Here is a 19,271-nt window from a genome sequence, read left to right as displayed (position 1 = left end):
AGTCAGGGACCCTGAATGGAGGGACTGGCTGAAGCCATGGCAGAAGAACACAAATTGTGAAGATTTCATGGACATTTAGTAGTTCCCCAAATCAATACTTTTATAATTTCTTACGCCTGTCTTTACTGCAATCTCTGAACATAAATTGTGAAGATTTCATGGACTTTTATCACTTCCCCAATCAATACTCTTATAATTTCCTATGCCTGTCTTTAATCTCTTAATCCCATCATCTTCGTAAGTTGAGGATGTATGTTGCCTCAGGACCCTATGATGATTGCGTTATCTGTACAAATTGTTTGTAAAACGTGTGTTTGAACAATATGAAATCTGGGCATCCTAAAAGAACAGGATAATGGCGATTTTCAGGGAACAAGGGAGATAACCACAAGGTCTGACTGCCTGCAGGGCCAGGCAGAACAGAGTCATATTTCTTCTCCTGCAAAAGCCAATAGGAGAAATAATGCTGATTCTTTTTTTCAGCAAGGAACAGACCTGGGAAAGAATGCATTCCCAGAGGAAGGCCTCTAAAATGGCCGCTCTGGGAGTGTCTGTCTTATGCAGGTGAAGATAAGGGATAAACTATGCCCTGGTCTCCTACAGTGCCTTTAGGCTTGCTAGGATTAGGAAATTGCAGCCTGGTGAATTGCAGTCAGACTGGTTGTCTGCTCTCGAACCCTGTTTCCTGTTAAGATGTTTATCAATGACAATGCGTGCATAGTGGGACATGAAACCTCATCAGCAATTCTAATTTTGCCCTGGCCTTGTGATCTTGCTCTGCCCCCATTTGCCTTGTGATATTTTATTGCCTTTTGAAGCATGTGATCTCTGTGACCCGCACCCTATTCATATGCTCCCTCCCCTTTGAAAATTGCTAATAAAAACTTGTTGGTTTTGCAGCTTGGGGGCATGATGGAACCTGTCAACATGTGATGTCACCCCCTGAGACCCAGCTGTAAAATTTCTCGCTTTTGTACTCTTTCTCTTTATTTCTCAGAAAGGCTGACACTTAGGGAAAATAGAAAAGAACCTACATTGAAATATTGGGGGCTGGTTCCCCCAATATCCATTTATTCTTTAATTTCCTTTGAGACTCCCTGTTTGACCCATAGATTATCTAGAAGTATGTTATTTAACTTTCAAGTGTTTCAAGAGTTTCCTGTTGTCTTTGTTAGAGATTTTCAGTTTAATTTCATTATGGCCAGAGCACATGATTGCAATTCTTTTAAATTTGTCAAGTTTACTATATGTTTTATGTCTTTTTCTATTTGATGAATAGTGCATGGGCAATTGAGAAAAATGTATTGTTAGGCGGTATGTCTTATAAATGTTAATTAGACCCTGTTGATTGTGTGGCTCAGATTTTCCATATCCTGGTGATTTTTCTACTTCATAGTTCTATTAGTTACTGGAGAAAGGGGAGAATGATGTTGAAATTCCCAACCATAATTATAGATTCTTCTATTTCTCATTTCAGCTTTATCAGTTGCTGCTTCAGGTATTTAAGGCTCTATGGTTTAGTTTGTATGCATTTAGTATAATGTGTCTTCCTAATTGATTCTCTTATCATTATATAATATCCCTCTTTGTTTTGGTAATTTTCTTTGCTTTGCAGTCTACTTTATCAGACACTACTATTGCTACTCCTGTTTTTTAAAAAAATTATTAATGTGTATGTGATAGATCTTTTTCCACCCTTTTTTACTTTCAACTCACCTGTGTTTGAACTTGAAATAAGTTTCTTATATGCAGCACATAGTTGGATTATGGATGGTTTTTAACTCTACCAGTCTCTGTCTTTTGATTGGTGTATTTAGACCATTTATATTTAAGGTGTGGTATTTACTGACATTTTAGCACTTTAGTCTGTTATTTTGTTATTTATTTTCTATTTGTCTCCTCTGGTTCTCATTTCTTTTTATCTTTCTTGCCTTTCTGCAGCTTATTTAAACATGTTTTAGATTCCATCTTGATTTATTTATAATACTTCTGAGTTTGTCACTTTGTATAGTTTTCAGAGTGGTTGCTCTGGGTGTTACACATGCTACTTATAACAATGTACTAGTATCAATATTCACCACTTCAAATGAAGTGTGGAAACCTCACTTCCATTTAGGTCCCTTTGGATTCCCCACCTTTAAATATCATTGTTTTAAGTATCAGATGATGTTCCAATTTTTGTTTCAATCATAAAATATATTCTCTAAAACCCATAAGGAAAAAATTGTCTATTGTATGAACCCATATTTCTGCTCTATTGTTTCTTCTTCCTTCCCGATGTTCTAAGTTTCCTTCTTTTACAATTTCTTTTCTGTTTGAAGAATTTCCTTTAGCTAATCTTTGAAGGGTAGACTGGCTAGTCACAAAATCTTTTAGTTTTCTTTCATCTGTGAATGTTTTTATAATCCTTTCATTCCTAAAAGATAGTTTTGCCAGATCTAGAATTACAGGAGACAATTCTTTTCTTTCATCCCTTAAAAAATATTTGGCCACTTCCTTATTTATGGATTCAGATGAGAAATCCATTCAAATTGGTGTTCCCCTACAAGTAATGCACTATTTCTCACTTGCTGCTTTCAGGACTTTGTCTTTAGTTTTCAAAAATTTATAATGTGCCTGGGCATGGAATTTTTTTTTCTTCTGTGGGATTCATCCAGCTTCTTGAATCTCTAAGTTAGTGTCTTCTATATAATTGGGAATGTTTCCAGCCTTATTTCTTCAAATACTCATTCATCCCTATCCTTTTTCTCCTTTGCTTTCTGTTACTCCGATAATATGAATGCTGGATATTTTGTTATTGTTCCATAGGTCCCTGAGGTTTGTTTATTTTTTCCAGTTTATTTTCTCTATTTAATCTATTGTTCAGATTGGGTAAATTCTATTGTTCTGTCCTCAAGTTCACAGATTTTATCTCCCATCATCTCTACCATACTATTAAACCTATCCAGTGAGTTTTCAGTTTGTTATTGTATTTTTCAGTCCTATAATTTTCATGTTTCCTTTTGATAAAACTTCTATTTTTCTGAGGTTTTTCTGTTTTTTTCATGTTTCAAGAGAATTTGTAATTGATTGTTGCATTGTTTTTATGATGCCTGCTTTAAAATTCTTATCAGATAATTCCAATATCTGGTTCATCTCTGCTGGAATCCATTGATTGCCTTTTTCATTCAAGTTGTGATTTTATTAGTTCTTGATTTGCACTCTGAATACTTTGCCTATTATGTTAGGAGACTCATTTCTATTTAAATATTTTATTTTACAAGGAGTCACTCTGTTTAGGTTTAGCATACAGTTTTAGCCTACTTTTGTGGGCCGTAATTCTAATGGCAGCTTAATTTTCAGAGCCCTTGTAGTGTTATTTTAGTTGCTTGGTTTATCTAGGGCTCCCACTGGTCTCTGTTAGTGCTGCCTGAAAGGGCGGAAGGAATTTCTCCGACTGGGTTGCCAGGTATCTCTTGGTGAGGTCGGGCTATGACAAATCCTGCAGGTGCCTCTAGCTGCCCAGATATCTCTCCTGGGAGGAGAGTCTTGCTTCTACAAAGTGGCTTCTGTGATCAGGTTGCTGGCTTCAGGGATGTTGGCTATGACAGATCCCTTTTCCTGGTTCTACCAGCCGATCCTAGTATCTCTGGGCAGGAGAGGAGAGTGTTAGGCCTGTACAAAAAGGCTTCCTCAACTGGACCACCTGTTTTTCCTACGTTTCTCATACTGGCTCCTCCTGTCCACCTCAGTATCTTTCCTTGGAAAAGAGGAGTTTCTGACCCAGCAGGGAAGAAGGGGTTTCCCCTGGTCACTTATTTTTTTAGGACTTCCAATCAGTCCCTCTGCCTGAGGTTGCCAGAGGGACTCCATTAGGTTCAGGGGGAAGAGTGAGCTACTGGGCTACCTTATGCTGCTAGATGGAAAGTGAGGAAACACCTTCTGATAGTTAGGGGGATATAAGATGCCCTGCCTCTGTGCTGTTCTTCTGGTCCTGGGTTTTCAAACCAGCCTGCTTTCCTCTTAACACCCTTTAGAATTCTCCTTTGGTTTTTCCCTGTACCATTTCCAAAATGTATTAAGTTGTGCTTAGCAGGGCATAGCAGGGGAAATGGGACAATGCCATCTTGTCCAGACCAGAAGTCTCTCACCTACTGAATGTTATGTCTACATTATCTGTAAATATATATATTTTTTGCTAATTTAGATCCAATTACAAATGAATAATCAAAAATCCCAGAGAAGTCTACCTAATGCAGAAATTTAACCTATTTTCTCCACATGTAATTAAATTAATGAGACTGGGGGAAAATGGATGTGTCAATAAATAGGATCTAAAGTGAGCACATAAGGATACTGTTGAGGAACATACACACACACTGTCCTCCACTCAGGCCATCTCCTTCCAGTCTGCTCAGTGTGGATCTCTACATCAAGCACACATGGATTCATGAAGCCTCCAAAGGAGCTGAGAAAAATGGGAGTGGGTGGTAGAGCCTATTATAGTGAAAATACAGTCCTTTCTTCCTGGGGCCCTCTGAGTGGCAAGACCTGCCTGGATGCTTCTGCTTGGGAAATCTCAGCTCTGAAAGGCTGAGTAGTGCCAGGAGAATGGTAGCTCCAGAACTCCCTAGGTTGGTCGGGGTCTTCTCTGAACTTTAGTGGTGAAGGTGGCTTAATCCAATCAAATGCACCAGAGTAGGAAAGCAGATATTTATTTGGGGCAGCACGTTCAGCTTGGTATGGTTTCTTTCTTTCTTTCTTATTTATATACTGTGTCATTCCCAAGAAGGATTTAAAGTGACTTCAATCAATACACAATATATACGAACATATAAATTAGATATACAGGTAAAAAGGACCAAGAGGAAAACAAGGCACAGGAACAAGAATGGTGCAAAACTGCTTCTCTGTGATTTTCTACACTTATAATAAATAGTCCATGAGTGGCACATGGCTGGGGTATTTCCTATGCCATCTCTGACTGGAACCTCAGGACTGGGCATGGGGATGGCAGGATAAACTCCTAACAAGAAAGGACCCTCAAGACCTGCCATGGAGGAAGACACATTCCCATGGGAATGTCCCTATAATACTCCATAGATTTCCTCTTCCTGAAACGTGTTTGATTTCTTCTTAAAAATTCCCAAGTTCTCACTCTGAGAATGGCCATGGTTCTGGGCAGTGTAATCTACTGAAAGACTCAGGCTACTAAGTTTCTGAGGAATCACATTGCAGTCAGGGTCCATTACAAGTCAGAGACTATATAAATATGAAAGAGAGCATGAACCAAGGCTAAAACTATAGTTGGTAATTCCTCACACTCTAACTTTTTTCTTTTTTGGCTTTTTGGTTTTATTTAGTGATGGGGACTTGCTCTATTGCCCAGGCTGGAGAACAGATGTGTGATCATGGGATCCTGGCTCATTGCAGCCTTGCACTCCTGGGCTCAAGGGATCCTCCTGCCTCAGCCTCTTGAGCAGCTGGGACTACAAGTGCATGCCACCATACCCAAATTTGTTTTTTTTTTTTTTTTTTTGTACAGATGGGTTCTCACTATGTTTCCCAGACTGATCTTGAACTCCTAGTCTCCTAGGTAGTACCATTCAGGACATAGGCATGGGCAAAGACTTCATGTCTAAAACACCAAAAGCAACAGCAGCAAAAGCCAAAATTGACAAATGGGATCTCATTAAACTAAAGAGCTTCTGCACAGCAAAAGAAACTACCATCAGAGTGAACAGGCAACCTACAGAATGGGAGAAAATTTTTGCAATCTACTCATCTGACAAAGGGCTAATATCCAGAACCTACAAAGAACTCAAACAAATTTACAAGAAAAAAACAAACAACCCCATCAAAAAGTGGGCAAAGGATATGAACAGACATTTCTCAAAAGAAGACATTCATACAGCCAACAGACACATGAAAAAATGCTCATCATCACTGGCCATCAGAGAAATGCAAATCAAAACCACAATGAGATACCATCTCACACCAGTTAGAATGGCGATCATTAAAAAGTCAGGAAACAACAGGTGCTGGAGAGGATGTGGAGAAATAGGAACACTTTTACACTGTTGGTGGGATTGTAAACTAGTTCAACCATTATGGAAAACAGTATGGCGATTCCTCAAGGATCTAGAACTAGATGTACCATATGACCCAGCCATCCCATTACTGCATATATACCCAAAGGATTATAAATCATGCTGCTATAAAGACACATGCACACGTATGTTTATTGCAGCACTATTCACAATAGCAAAGACTTGGAATCAACCCAAATGTCCATCAGTGACAGACTGGATTAAGAAAATGTGGCACATATACACCATGGAATACTATGCAGCCATCAAAAAGGATGAGTTTGTGTCCTTTGTAGGGACATGGATGCAGCTGGAAACCATCATTCTTAGCAAACTATCACAAGAACAGAAAACCAAACACCGCATGTTCTCACTCATAGGTGGGAACTGAACAATGAGATCACTTGGACTCGGGAAGGGGAACATCACACACCGGGGCCTATCATGGGGAGGGGGTAGGGGGGAGGGATTGCATTGGGAGTTATACCTGATGTAAATGACGAGTTGATGGGTACTGACGAGTTGATGGGTGCAGCACACCAACATGGCACAAGTATACATATGTAACAAACCTGCACGTTATGCACATGTACCCTAGAACTCAAAGTATAAAAAAAACAAACAAACAAACTCCTAGTCTCAAGTGATTCTCTCACCTTAGCCTCCCAAAGTGCTGGGATTACAGGTGTGAGCCACTACACCCAATCTCAAAATCTTGTATTTAAAATTCTTCTATTTGATTCTCAGAATCTAAGCCAAAACTTTTAGATTCAGACTTGCAGGTCCCAAGTCAGCTGGAAATCTAGGTGATGCTGATGACACGTAGAAGCCGAGAAGTAGCCACAGAAGTTGTGCTGTGTGCTTGGTGACTAAATGACCACACTCCTTCCGCTATGAGAGCTGTCTTTCTCCTGGGGAATAGAAGAATACACACACACACAAAAATCCAGTCAGTGTAATCTGTCTATGCATGTAACACATAAGGTGTGCTTGATTCATAAATCCTAAGTGGGTGGTGGCTGCCAGGACAGCAGATCTGAACCTAAAAAATACTTCTTTACTCTTCATGAAACCAATCTCTCTCCCTAGGCTTAGGTTTTTCTTGCTTACCTCTCTGGAGACTCCCTCAAATACCTTTAATTTCTGAACATTTAATCCAGTCTAATTCACTCTGCCTCTTGCTCTGTTTTCTAATACCTTCAAGTCTCCCTGAGACTCAAAAAGTGGTACCCTGTTCCATTCTCCAGTCCATCTCCCTCCCATTCATTCATAAAGACATTGCTCAGTTCTCTTTTTCCTTTTTATAATCTCCTGAATCATTCCTTCCCAGCCTTCTTCTAAAAAGTTTGGCTTCAAACCTTAGTATTTCTCTGAAGTTGTTTTTCAAAGATCACTAATTACTTCTTCCTGACCATACTAAGTGGCTTTTTTTTTTAGAAGTTATTCCACTCTACTTGGTCTTTGGGCTTTTTCCACTTCCTTGGTGAGGGTGAAGAACTGTGGTTGACATTTCTCGTATTTCTCTAGCTATGGTAGGGGATCATTTTATTTAAGTTTTGAATATCTATAGTTGTGGTCCATGAATGTGACCTTCCTCATCTTATTTGAAATAGGAAAACAAGGTATCTGTCCTAAAATATACTGCTCAAAAGGGATCACATATGTATGTACATTCATGTTGCTATAAAAAAGAAAGTTTCCAATTTATCAGGAAAGTGAGTTTCAGGGGTCATGATTTCTAATCAAAATACTGCAGGATAAATGTTCTCTGACATAATAGAAGACAATGAAATGCAGTAAAAGGAACTTGTCCAAGTTTGCTAAAAGAAAACCTAGACATGATCAAGGAGTAGACATTTTGTTGAAAGTAGGAGATTAAGAATGCCAACATAAAACTTTCTAAAAATTAAATCAAAAAGTCAAGAAAAAAGCTGGGATTCTCTACAGAAAGTTTGAATTTAGGTTGGAGAAGAAAGAACACCTTGGCTTTCTCTTGTATTAGAACAGGTGTATACTGGCCAAGTTTGGAACAAGCCAGAAATACTTTGAGAATGTCTTAGGACAAGATTAGAAAGAAAGATAATTGATTGGAAGGAGTCCAGGAGCCTGGGCCACACAAGTCTGTAATCACTGAAGGTAAAAGCTTGAAGTTTTTGCTCCTTATATTTCTGAGGTTATAGCTTCAGTGGAGTGAAAAGGCCACCAGACCTGAATTGAGAAGATCTTGGCTGGAATCCTGGTTCTGAAGTTGGGTGGAAGATCCCTCAATATAACTTCTATTTTCTCATGGGCACTGTGTAACATATAGTTTCTACCTATTTCAGGTTCCCATGAAATCATCTGTATGGAAGCCCTTGTTTGTCGGTATCTATTTGTTAAACATTACTCTTGAGAGAGAAGGTTCCACATGAACACCAAAAAATAATTGTTCCATTTATGTTTCTCTAAATGCCAAATAAAGTATTTTAAATAAGCATTTTATAAAAAGTTATGGTAAAGCTGTAACTGCTGAAAGCCTGCTTTAGGAAAATAGTGATACATCTTATCAACTCAAGCAGTAAACAGAAACTTCCAGTGCTGCATGATGGAAGGTCCCCATCTAGAGGCCCAGTTGTATTATGATGTTTCATTACAAGCTCTAATGACTTCAGAGGCTAGGAAGGCAGCCTGTGTAAGAAGCAGCAGCCAGCCCAAGGAGAGGAGGGAAGAGCATGACTTTGGCCCTGCAGACTTTGCCTCAGTAAAGGCATTCAAAATTTAAGTTACAAACAAAACAAACTAAACACAGTGCCCTTCAAACTGAGCAATCTCCCAAATCGAGCTTTGGTCCTGGGCCTCTGCTCACTGTCAGAATATGAATGGAAAGTTGAATGTGATAAGTAAAGTGATAGCTCCTTGGGAGATAAGCTCAAAGAAACTCCAAACAATGGAGGCTTTTACAATTTCTTGTACAAAATCTTTGCTTCTTGGGAGTAACTTTACAATTGAAAATTTGGTTTGGTTGTGGTAGGTGGTAAAGGAAGCTGTGATATTTTCAGAAAATGAGGAAGAAATAAAGTCACCAGAAGATATCAATGACTCCAAATGATAATCTCTTTCTCTCTTTCCTTTTTTTCTGAGTCAAGGTCACATTCTGTTGCTCAGGCTGGAGTGCAGTGGTGCAATCATGGCTCACTGAGCCTAGAACCTGGGCTCAAGTGATCCTCCTATCCTTCTGAGTAGCTGGGACTATCGGTACATGCCACTGCACTTGACTATACTCCTCTAAGGAGGCAGAAAGGGCACAGGCTTGAGAATCAAAGTGCAATTCAAACCTGAGCTTCACTCCCTATTGGCTGTGTGGCTTTGGGCATGCTACTCAACCTCTCTGAGCCTCCCATAGTTGTGAGGATTAAATGAAATGAAACTTGGAGGCCAGGCACGGTGGCTCATGCCTGTAATCCCAGCACTTTGGGAGGCCGAGGCAGGTGGATCACAAGGTCAAGAGATTGAGACTATCCTGGCCAACATGGTGAAACCCTGTCTATACTAAAAATACAAAAATTAGCCGGGCGTGCTGGCATATGCCTGTAGTCCCAGCTACTCAGGAGGCTGAGGCTGGAGAATTGCTTGAACTGGGGAGGCGGAAGATGCAGAGAGCCGAGATCGCGCCACTGCACTCCAGCCTGGCGACAGAGCGAGACTCTGTCTCAAAAAGAAAAAAAGAAAGTTTGGAAAGGGCTTAAAGGGCTTATCCAGTGTCTGGAATATAACTGGTGTTCCTCACCCTTCTCTCACTTACAAGAAGCCACATAATTTAACTTACAGAAAATAATTTAACTTAGAAGAAGATAGCCTGTAGATTTGGGGTCCAAAACTGGATCTTAACTTTGTTGTTGTTATTGTTATAATGAAGAGACCTGGTTTAGTCACAACATGAGTAAAGGAGGTGTGACTGTCCCAGCTTTGACTGTGTTTTCTTTCAGGATGTAATTTTCTTACTGGTAACACAGAAGAAACAGTTGTATCATCTGTAAATGAGGATAATAGTACAAAACACACAGGGTGGTTGTGAGGATTAAGTAAGATGTTATATAAGATGTCTATAACTCAGTACCGCTTAGTAAGGAGTAGCTATTTTCACTATTGTTGATCCTTATCACTCAAGGGACATGTGTGAGAAGATGATATAATTGCCATTGATTATTACAGAAATGCCTGCTGGTCTTTGCTACCTTCCTCACAAATCACTCTCACCAAGGTTCTGCTCTAGAAAGAGCAGCACTGTGGCTCTCCTAAGAGGCCTGCTCCTTTGCACACACCATGTGTGTGATTGAGTTTTTAAAAAACTCACGGCAGAACATGTACTTCCAAATGAGAGTTGTATCCTTCAAAACCTGTGAGAGACTACAGTTCTTCTTTTATAATATCTCTCTGCTCCGGGAACTTCTTTCAGAGCTACTGCATATACCTTTGACTATCTCAACAGAAGCGAAAGAGAAAAGGATTTTGGTCAAATAGAGAAAAGATCTTCATGGGTAGCCTGTAAGTTGGCTCTGAGGTAGTTTATTAATGTTTTTGAGCAATGGCAACATAGCTTTGCAAAGTGGCAACATTAAAGGAATGCTGTCATTTGGATGTATTAATTAAAAAAATTTTTTTTTTTTTTGAGACAGAGTTTTGTTCTTGTCACCCAGGCTGGAGTGCAATGGCACGATCTCAGCTCACTGCAACCTCCTCTTCCCAGATTCAAGTAATTCTCCTGCCTCAGCCTCCCAAGTAGCTGGGATTACAGGCATGTGCCACCACACCCAGCTAATTTTTTTTTTATATTTTTAGCAGAGACAGGGTTTCACCATGTTGGCCAGGCTGGTCTCAAACTCCTGACCTCAGGTGATCCACCTGCCTCGGCCTCCCAAACTGCTGGGATGACAGGCGTGAGCCACTGCGCCCAGCCCCAAATAATTTTTAAAGTCACTTCTTTAAAACAACACAAAAGATCTGCATCCAGAGGCCCTAAAGGCCTACGCCCTTCTGTGTTCCCCTTTTACCTATGTCTGGCACCTGTTGGCATCTTGCCTATCCACAGAATCTTAATGTTTTGGCCTGTATATGGAATATCAGGGTTTTAAAAATCAGTTTAATGGTCCCTTCCAGGGGATGTCTCAGAGGGTCCCAACCTCACATATACCAGGGCCTTGAATGCTGACTTAACAAGCGCCTTCTGTCAGGCCCAGTGTTCTAATTTGGGGTATGGAAATGGGTTGCTAACTAAAGAAAGCAAAGCAGCTGTGAAAGGAGGTGAGGCTTTAGCCACAACGACCTGCATTCAAGTCCTAGCTCATAGCTTGCAAGGTGCTTAATCATGCTGAGCCTTATTTTCTCCCGTGACCCCGCTTGGCTTGCCCCACAGGACTGCGATGACAGCCGAAGCGATGGTGAGAAGGCGCTTCACAGGCAGCGAACTCTCCCCTGCACTCTGCACGCGCTTGATTTCTTTAGCTTTAGCAAGAGGTAGTCCACCCAGCCCACAGTGTAATTTGGGCAAACCGGGGAGGAGGCACCCTCTGTGGCAGAATGAGAGGCAGCCTGTGTTGGCTGTGGTCATGCCTGGCTGGAGGGTCCTCTCTGCCCATGCCCGACCCTCAGCAGGATGCCCCAGGCTCACCGAGCGCTTCTCCACACTCCCTTTTTTCCTGCTATTCTTGCCTGGAGTGACATCCAGTGAGCGGTAGCTAGGTGGCTTCTCCTCGGGCCAGTGTGGGGAGTGCGAGCGGCGGCGATGGGCCCCCCAGCTCTGGGGCTGCCTCTTCTTGTCCTCTTCAGAGCTCCAGGAACTGAGGCCAGAGGGCAGGGGAGGAGAGTAGCTGCGGTGCCTGCGTCGTCTCCCGTGCCTCTGAGTGCTCTCCCGGGGGCTGAGCCTGTGGGGCCTCTCCTGACAGCGGCTCCTGAAAGGAGGGTGGCTCGGCCGCCAGTGTGCCTCGCTGGACGAGGGGACATCGCTTAGGCTGTCCCTGTCTGACCAGTGTATGGGTGACCCATTCAGCCTAGAGCTACGGTGCCTTCCACTCCACGATGGGTCCAGTTCTCTTCTTTCCAATGCCCAAGACTTTGGCCCCCGGTCCTGGAGCTCCTGGTGGAAATCAGGGTAATGGTGCTGCCTTCTCCCATCTCTCAGATCCCAGGGCCTGGAGTGAATTGGGGTGAGCCACTGCTGGTGCAGGGAGTCACTGGTCCTCCTTGAGGATGACAGGTCTCTGATCAGTGGGGGCAGGTGGATGATTCTGCGTTCCACGACCTCGGAGCCCAGGGAGGACAGCATGCTGCAGGGATGGCCAAATCTGGCTTTGAGGTCAGGGGGCAGAGGCTGTGCCAGGTTGAGGTTCCGCAGTTCTTTCTCCAAATACTCCAGGACACCATTGGTGATGGGAGGGTGATTGGTGGTCTGGGTCATTGGCATCTGAGGGAGGCTGGACCGCAGGGACAAATCTGAATGGAAACAAGGACATGACATATAGAACAAATGGCCCAAAACATACACCTCAGAATCAGGACATCAAAATGTGACATTGGTTAGCATGACTCCCTCCCATCCTCCATCATGAAGATGCCCGCCACATTGGTCACGGAGGCCTTGATGTAGCCCATGTTCCTGCCCTTGCCCTCTGCCCTCCCCTACCCCAAATCTCTGGAAGAGTTTACCTCGCTGCAGCAGCGGGTGCATTGGATAAGATGAAACCTGGGAGCTCCTGTCCGCCCCCCAGTACAGGGGTTTTTCCATCATCTGAGGACCTAGGGCCTGGGCCTGCTTCATGTAGCGGTGGCGGGCCAGGGCTGCAGGGGAAGAAGGAGAAATGCAGACCCTCAGCCAGGCAAGCCCCACACCTCCCACTTCACTTCTCTCCACCTAGGGGCCCTGCAAGAGGCCAGCTTCTCTTGTCCGTTCTCACCTATCTTGCATGGGAGTAAGGGTTAAGGGGGTAGTAAATTAAATGTCCCCCTGGCGAGGAGCTGGAACTAAATTCTCTTCAAGACTGCAACTTCTGTATCCCAGGAAAGTATATTCTTAAAACTTGACTTCCTAGCCTCAAAATCATTTCATCATCTTGCCCATTCCTAAGGTCACCCAAAATGCACAGGTAGATTCATGGATACTAGCATACAATGAATTACTGGGCCATAGGCCAACAAAACTAGAAGCCAAAGGCCAGAAACAGAAGGTACAGATGCAAAGGGCTTAGAGGAGGCTGTGAGTCAGGGCCTGGTGGCATCTGCTCGAAGAGTGAAAGAAAAAGGGAAGGGCATGATACTGAAGATAATGGGCAGAATTACTTGGCAATTATATGGAAGAGTGTTTCTAGCTGGCACGCCAACCCTGGATGGAAGAAAATTTGTGGGAAGAAGGCAAGGGTGTGCAAAAAGCTCAAGTAGATTCCAGTGGGTCCTTTCTACTCTTCTCCTCACCTTATTGAGATTGTCCCTAAGTAGGGGAATTTCTAAGGGGTGGGGTAGAGGCAGGGAAGGGGGATGAGAAATACTATTTCCTTTATGGCAAAGAAAATCATATAAAAAAGTAGTGCAAGGATCCATAGAAATGTCACTCCAGCCCCTTAGGTGGGGCTGGTCTGAGGCATACAACCCACAGTGAGTACTAATTAAAAACAAAAGCATTTCATTGTTTTTGTTCATGCTTTTCTATTTTGGGGTAGTTGTGGCTGAGTGCCTCATGTTTCCTAAGTGCTCTGCCTATCCATGAGTGTTGGACGCGTACCTGTACGTTGAGGGCAGGAAGTGCCGGCCTCAGTGTGAACAAGGATAGGCCCCAGCCTGGCATTCTCAGTTCCTCCTTGCTTCCCTGGGCCCTGTGGCCACCCCTAAAACAGCAGGGCCCAGGCACAGAAGGGGGCAGAAAGCTGGCATCCTGAACACAGTCACATAGGGTGTAGGGTTTGCCAAGGCCAGCAGCAAAGGGGTCATCCAGTGGGCTGCCCAGTGATTCCAGTATGAAACTCCCAGCACAACAGGAAGTGATTGTAAGAGAGTCCCCAGAAGTGTCCGGAGCGTCAACCCTCAGTGTGAGTCACGGCCTAGCCTGGAGGAAATCAGATGCAAACTTGCAGCTCCCCCAGCAGCTACACCTTCATGCCAACTGATAGCCTCGAGCCTCCCTGAAGACAGGTCCACAGGCTCAGAGCTGCCCTCTCCCTCTGCAGAGCTGCCGCTCCCCAGCTCCCTCTACTGGCCACCACCAACACACATACTGGAATGCCCAGCCTTATACATGTAATTTACCTTACGTAAGCTAACTAGTTCTCTGAAAAATCTCTTCATCTGGGAATCCAATGAGGAAGTGGGGCTCAGAGAGATTACCTTCCCAGCCTAAGGTCCCATAGCTAGACTGGCAGAGCCAGGATGTGAACCTGTGCGACGCTCAAGCCTACGCTCTTTGTGTGCCATACCTCCGAGTCCCCAGACTCCTTTATTTTCTGTGATGAAGCAAAAAACCTTCCCTGCAGGCACCTCCTCAATTTACCTCTCTCTAACTCAGCTACAGACCTTTCAAAGTCCACTCCAGACTAGTCTCTCCTTCCATGGCCTGGGGACATCTGATTCCAAGGAGAACAACCCTACCCACTGTACCCCTTTAATGGAATCCTTGCCTCTTCCAGATGGTCCTATTCCCATTTAGCCACTCCTTCTCCTGCTTCCTTCAATCAGGGAGAAAGGCAGAGTTGTGCTTCCTCTTTGCTCCTCAAATGATTTTTTTCACTAAAGGGACCCCCTCCACAAATAACTCTCTAACAACCCTTCCAGATCCTCAATGAGTGTTTCTGACATTTCCCCGAGTTTTTTCACACGGTCCAGAGATTAACTCACCTGCTTCCTTAGTTACTACAACCTTTTTTCCAGGGTCTCCCCCTTCCTTGTTGCACTAAAACTAATGAAATAGGATGGAAGACACAGTCTTTGAGTTTTTCTCTTGCCTGCTTTCCCCCGCATCCCTGAAAACAGCCTCAAGGGATGTCTAGGCTCTCAGGGGTATCTGTTGCTCACCTAATGGGGAATCAGATAGGCAATAAAATTAACAAACCTGGACAAGGCAACAAAGCTGCAAAAGACTCCCAATAAGTTATCTCTTAACCTCAGTGGAGTAAAGTCTGCCTTAGTCACCCTTAAAACTACAGCTTTCTGAGCCTCATTCCCAGGGACCCTCCTTCAGTTGGTCTAATGCAAGGCAAGAAAATTTGTATTTTCAACAAGCTCCCTGTTTCAACAATGTAGGAATCAACTTGGAATTGACTGCTGAGGACTCTCAACAACACTTTGTTCACCATCCCTTACCATCCCCCCTCCACTCTTACAGAACCCATTCTTGCCCTTCTTTTATTTATTTATTTATTTATTCATTTATTTATTTTTCTGAGACGGAGTCTTGCTCTGTCACCCAGGCTGGAGTGCAATGGCACCATCTCGGCTCACTGTAACCTTCGCCTCTAGGGTTCAAGTGATTCTTCTGTCTCAGCCTCCCAAGTAGCTGGGATTATAGGCGCCCGCCACCATGCTCCGCTAATTTTTGTATTTTTAGTAGAGATGGGGTTTCACCATGTTGGCCAGGCTGCTCTTGAACTCTTGACCTCAGGCGATCCACCTGCCTTGGCCTCCCAAAGTATTGGGATTACAGGCGTGAGCCACCACGCCCAGCCCTTGCCCTTCTTTTAACCTATGGTCATTCAGTCTATTTGCTTTCTCCAAAACTACCAGTCCTCCCTGATTTGACTGATCAGTCATTTCTGGGACATCCTCAGGTGCTTCCTAGAATCCCATGCCTCTTTGAACTCTCGTCATTTTAGCTTTAGGCAACCACCAGCAGATGCTTCTGGGTCCCAACCAGGCAACTGACCTCAAATAGCCCTCCTCCCAATAGGGCTTTCCTTCTTGACCTCTCAAACATGCATTCCCTCCTCTATAGCAGCAACTTAAACATTCCCCACCTCTTAGGTCTTCCCCTGCCAGTGAACTTTCTGCTAATGACTTCATCTCTATTAAGGAAGAGGAACCAGCCCTGAACATGGAGCCAAGAAACCTAGGTTTAGTCCAGGGCCCACTGCTAACAGGCTGTAACACAGTAATTGTGGAAAAACCTCCCTCGATTTCACTTCCTTCAGCTGTGAGGTGGAAGGAGATGGGGTAGGAGACATCAGAGATTCTCACCGTGGCTGTGGCATACTGCAGGGCATGCCTGGAGGTTCTGCAGTAAGGAGGGCCAGTAACTGCTCTAGGGATGAAAGGCGTTTCTCCAGTTTCCACAGAAAAAGTACGTTTCCATTTCAAAAACGTCTATCTTTAAGTCCTACTGAGGGCTGTTTACCACTACTAGGTGAACTATCAAGGGTTACTAAAATTTGGTCGTATTTTCATTTTTCTCCTCTCTAATCCTTTAACTCTCACTAGAAAGTGGGAGCAGGTTGGGGAGGTGGGATGTGATCAAAGAAGTTCAAGAATCACTGACATGTTTCTTGAAGCTTCCTTCTGCATCTAGAATTTTGATTTGCTGAAATTGAGTCGGAAGATGTGAGCTCCCTCAGCTTCCTCCCTTACATCTTAATCATCCTCCACATTTTAATGACTTCCTTTCTGTCTTCAGAGGCTAGGCTGCTTCCCTTTCCCTTCCACTCTCTAAGGCCAGTTCTTTCCTTGTAGGGCTGAGGCCACTCCTACCAGCTTCATCACTCATCAGTGACCACCTCACTTCTTAATGCTTCACTTTACTCACTTGATATTAACCTTGGTTCGTTGCTTATAAACATGTTTAGGATCACCTTATTCTCCAAACACCAACAATAACCCCTTACTCCTCTAACCAAAGAGCTTTCTTTAATAACTCATGCCCTTCCATGCAATTCTTCTTGTCAACAAACTTCTCAGGACAGTCTGCTCCAGTGACTCACTTTGAAAGTGACATCATCGGCCCAAGTTCAGGGATCTTTGTGGTCTGCAGTTCTTGATTTTACTAGTTTTAAAAAATGAACCTAATCCCTCAGGAGAAACAACTCTCCCCCAGAACCTCCATTTATTAGTTTACTAATAACGGATGCACTTATCATCTGTGTTAGCTTTGTCCCCAGTCTTGCCTGCTTTTAGTGCCCCACGAACCTAGGGAGTCTAAGCAGCCATCTTGGGCGGGTTTTTCTTATCTCATCCTGCATATTATTACTCCAGTGACAGTGACCTCTCCATGGCCTCCTCCCTAAGGTCCCTGAAAGGTAGGGAGCCCTGCAGTCCAATGTTGCATCCTCCGTAACTTTTCCCCTCCTATGGTGTCTTAGCCAATCCCACAGTGATCCACCTACAGAGACTGCGGCAGTCTCTGCTATAGGAATGCAGACTTTCACAAGTCAGATGAACATGGATTCGACTCTGCAAAGCCACTGCTATTTCCTAGCTGTGGGGCTTTTCTGACCTTTGGTCTCCTGTCTGTTAAATAGGGATGACATCTGCCTTCTAGGGTGGTTGTGAGGATTCAGTGAGGAAATGTATGCAAGGGGACTACATGTCAGACACCCAATAGAAGTTAGTTCTCTTTTCCTGTAAGACAGCAACTTTGGAGCATAGTCCCAAAACCAGACTCAGGCCACCAACTTTCTTCACATTGTAGATCAGATTTTGTTTCTATCTTAATAGGTCATTCATTATTTTTCCCTAAAAACATTTCCTTTCAAATGGATCAAACTGATAAAAGTGTTATCTCTGGGTACTCAGATGAGTCATTACATTTTCCTGAATTTCTCAAATTTCCTACAATATAGTACTTTATTTAGATCATTAGGAAGAGGAAATATTATTGAAAACAAAAGCAAAAAAAAAAATTAAAAACCTTCTATTTAACGCAGTTGGCACTATTCCATCTATTTGATCAAGAAAATATCTTTATAGAATAATTTTGTATTATTTTGCCTTTACCATGTATTCTGTAGCCAACATTTTTTATGGCATAATTCTGTTACAGTTCTGTTTTAAAGGATCAGACATTAGTCCAAAGGAAGATTACATGGAAAGCAAGATCATCTGCTCCCTCTTCCCTTGCCCTAACTCAAGGATTCTCAAAGTGTGGCCCCTCTACCAGCAGCAGCACATCACCTGGGAACTTTTGAGATAAGAAATACAAATAAAGTTCTAAGCCCCCAAATAACTAACAGACCCCTTCTTGGCCAAGGGGACCCCAGAGAAACCTTGGAAGCTAAGTTCATGGCGATGACAGGATGGGAGGTCAGACTCATCTCATTATATCCCCACCCACAGTGACCAGCCCTTTCAAAAGACTCCACGTGGATAATGTCAATTACTAGCTTATCTTCCCAGGTACAGAACAAAGACAAGATAAAGTCTAATTCCTCTTTTCCCCTTTTCTAATATTCACTTTATCTTATGTAAAATATAGATTTGCTGGGCACTAACTAAAGTTTCACAAGTGTATAATCATTTGTTTCATTGCTGCCCCCCACTTCTTAAGGAAAATTATAAATACTAAACCTCCTGGGAACCTCGTTGGAAAAAAAAAAAAAAAAAACAGTCACAGATGCATCTGTGACTTATGTTTTTTCCCTGGGTATGCCCTCAAGCTAGCTCAATAAACCTCAATGATCTGAGACTTAGGCCTCAGTCACTCATTTTGATTGCTAGAGAAATAAAAATTCTCAGGTCCTACCCTGGACCAATTGAGTCAGAAAACCTGGAGGTGGCAGCCAAAAATTAAGTTAAGGAGGAAAATAAAAAAAGAAACAGAAATCATCCCTACCTCCTGACTTCTAGGGAGGGGAGAGTGGCTGAAGGTTGAGTTGATCACCGATAGCCAATGACTTAATCAATCATGCCTATGTAATGAAGTCTCCATAAAAACCCAAAAGGACTGGGTTGGGGGAGCTTCCTGGTTGCTAAAGACGGAGGTACTGGGAGGGTGGCACACCTGGAGAGGACATGGAAGCCCCGCCCCGCTCCCACATACCTTGCTCTATACATCTCTTCATCTGGCTGTTCACTTGTATTCTTTTAAATATTCTTTGTAATAAGTGGGTAAACATAAGTAAAGTGTTTCCTTAAATTCTGTGAGCTGCTCTAGCAAATTAACTGAACTGGAGGAAAAGGTCGTGGTAACTGCCAATTTATAGCCATTTCCTCAGAAGCACAGGTGACAACCTACTAGTTGTAACTGCAGTTGGCATCTGA

General features: G+C 43.1%; 2 protein-coding genes across 2 annotated transcripts in view; one reads left to right on the top strand and one right to left on the bottom strand.

Annotated features, from left to right (window-relative positions):
- The window catches only part of FAM162A (family with sequence similarity 162 member A), a 569,879-nt gene that overhangs the window by 144,152 nt on the left and 406,456 nt on the right, over window positions 1-19,271 (top strand). The gene's annotated exons all lie outside the window — the stretch shown is intronic.
- Window positions 6,485-19,271, bottom strand: part of ILDR1 (immunoglobulin like domain containing receptor 1) — a 35,327-nt gene continuing 22,540 nt past the window's right edge. Inside the window, exons 6-8 of the mRNA XM_050781873.1 lie at window positions 12,750-12,881; window positions 11,716-12,536; window positions 6,485-6,979 (exon numbers count right to left, since the gene is read on the bottom strand). Of these exons, the coding sequence (XP_050637830.1) occupies window positions 6,938-6,979; window positions 11,716-12,536; window positions 12,750-12,881 (995 nt within the window). The 3' untranslated portion in view covers window positions 6,485-6,937. The remainder of the gene's footprint in view (window positions 6,980-11,715; window positions 12,537-12,749; window positions 12,882-19,271) is intronic.

This window comes from Macaca thibetana, chromosome 2, assembly GCF_024542745.1.
Source record: "Macaca thibetana thibetana isolate TM-01 chromosome 2, ASM2454274v1, whole genome shotgun sequence".
Taxonomy (NCBI): Eukaryota; Metazoa; Chordata; class Mammalia; order Primates; family Cercopithecidae; genus Macaca; species Macaca thibetana.
This window is presented reverse-complemented; position numbering and strand designations above follow the sequence as displayed.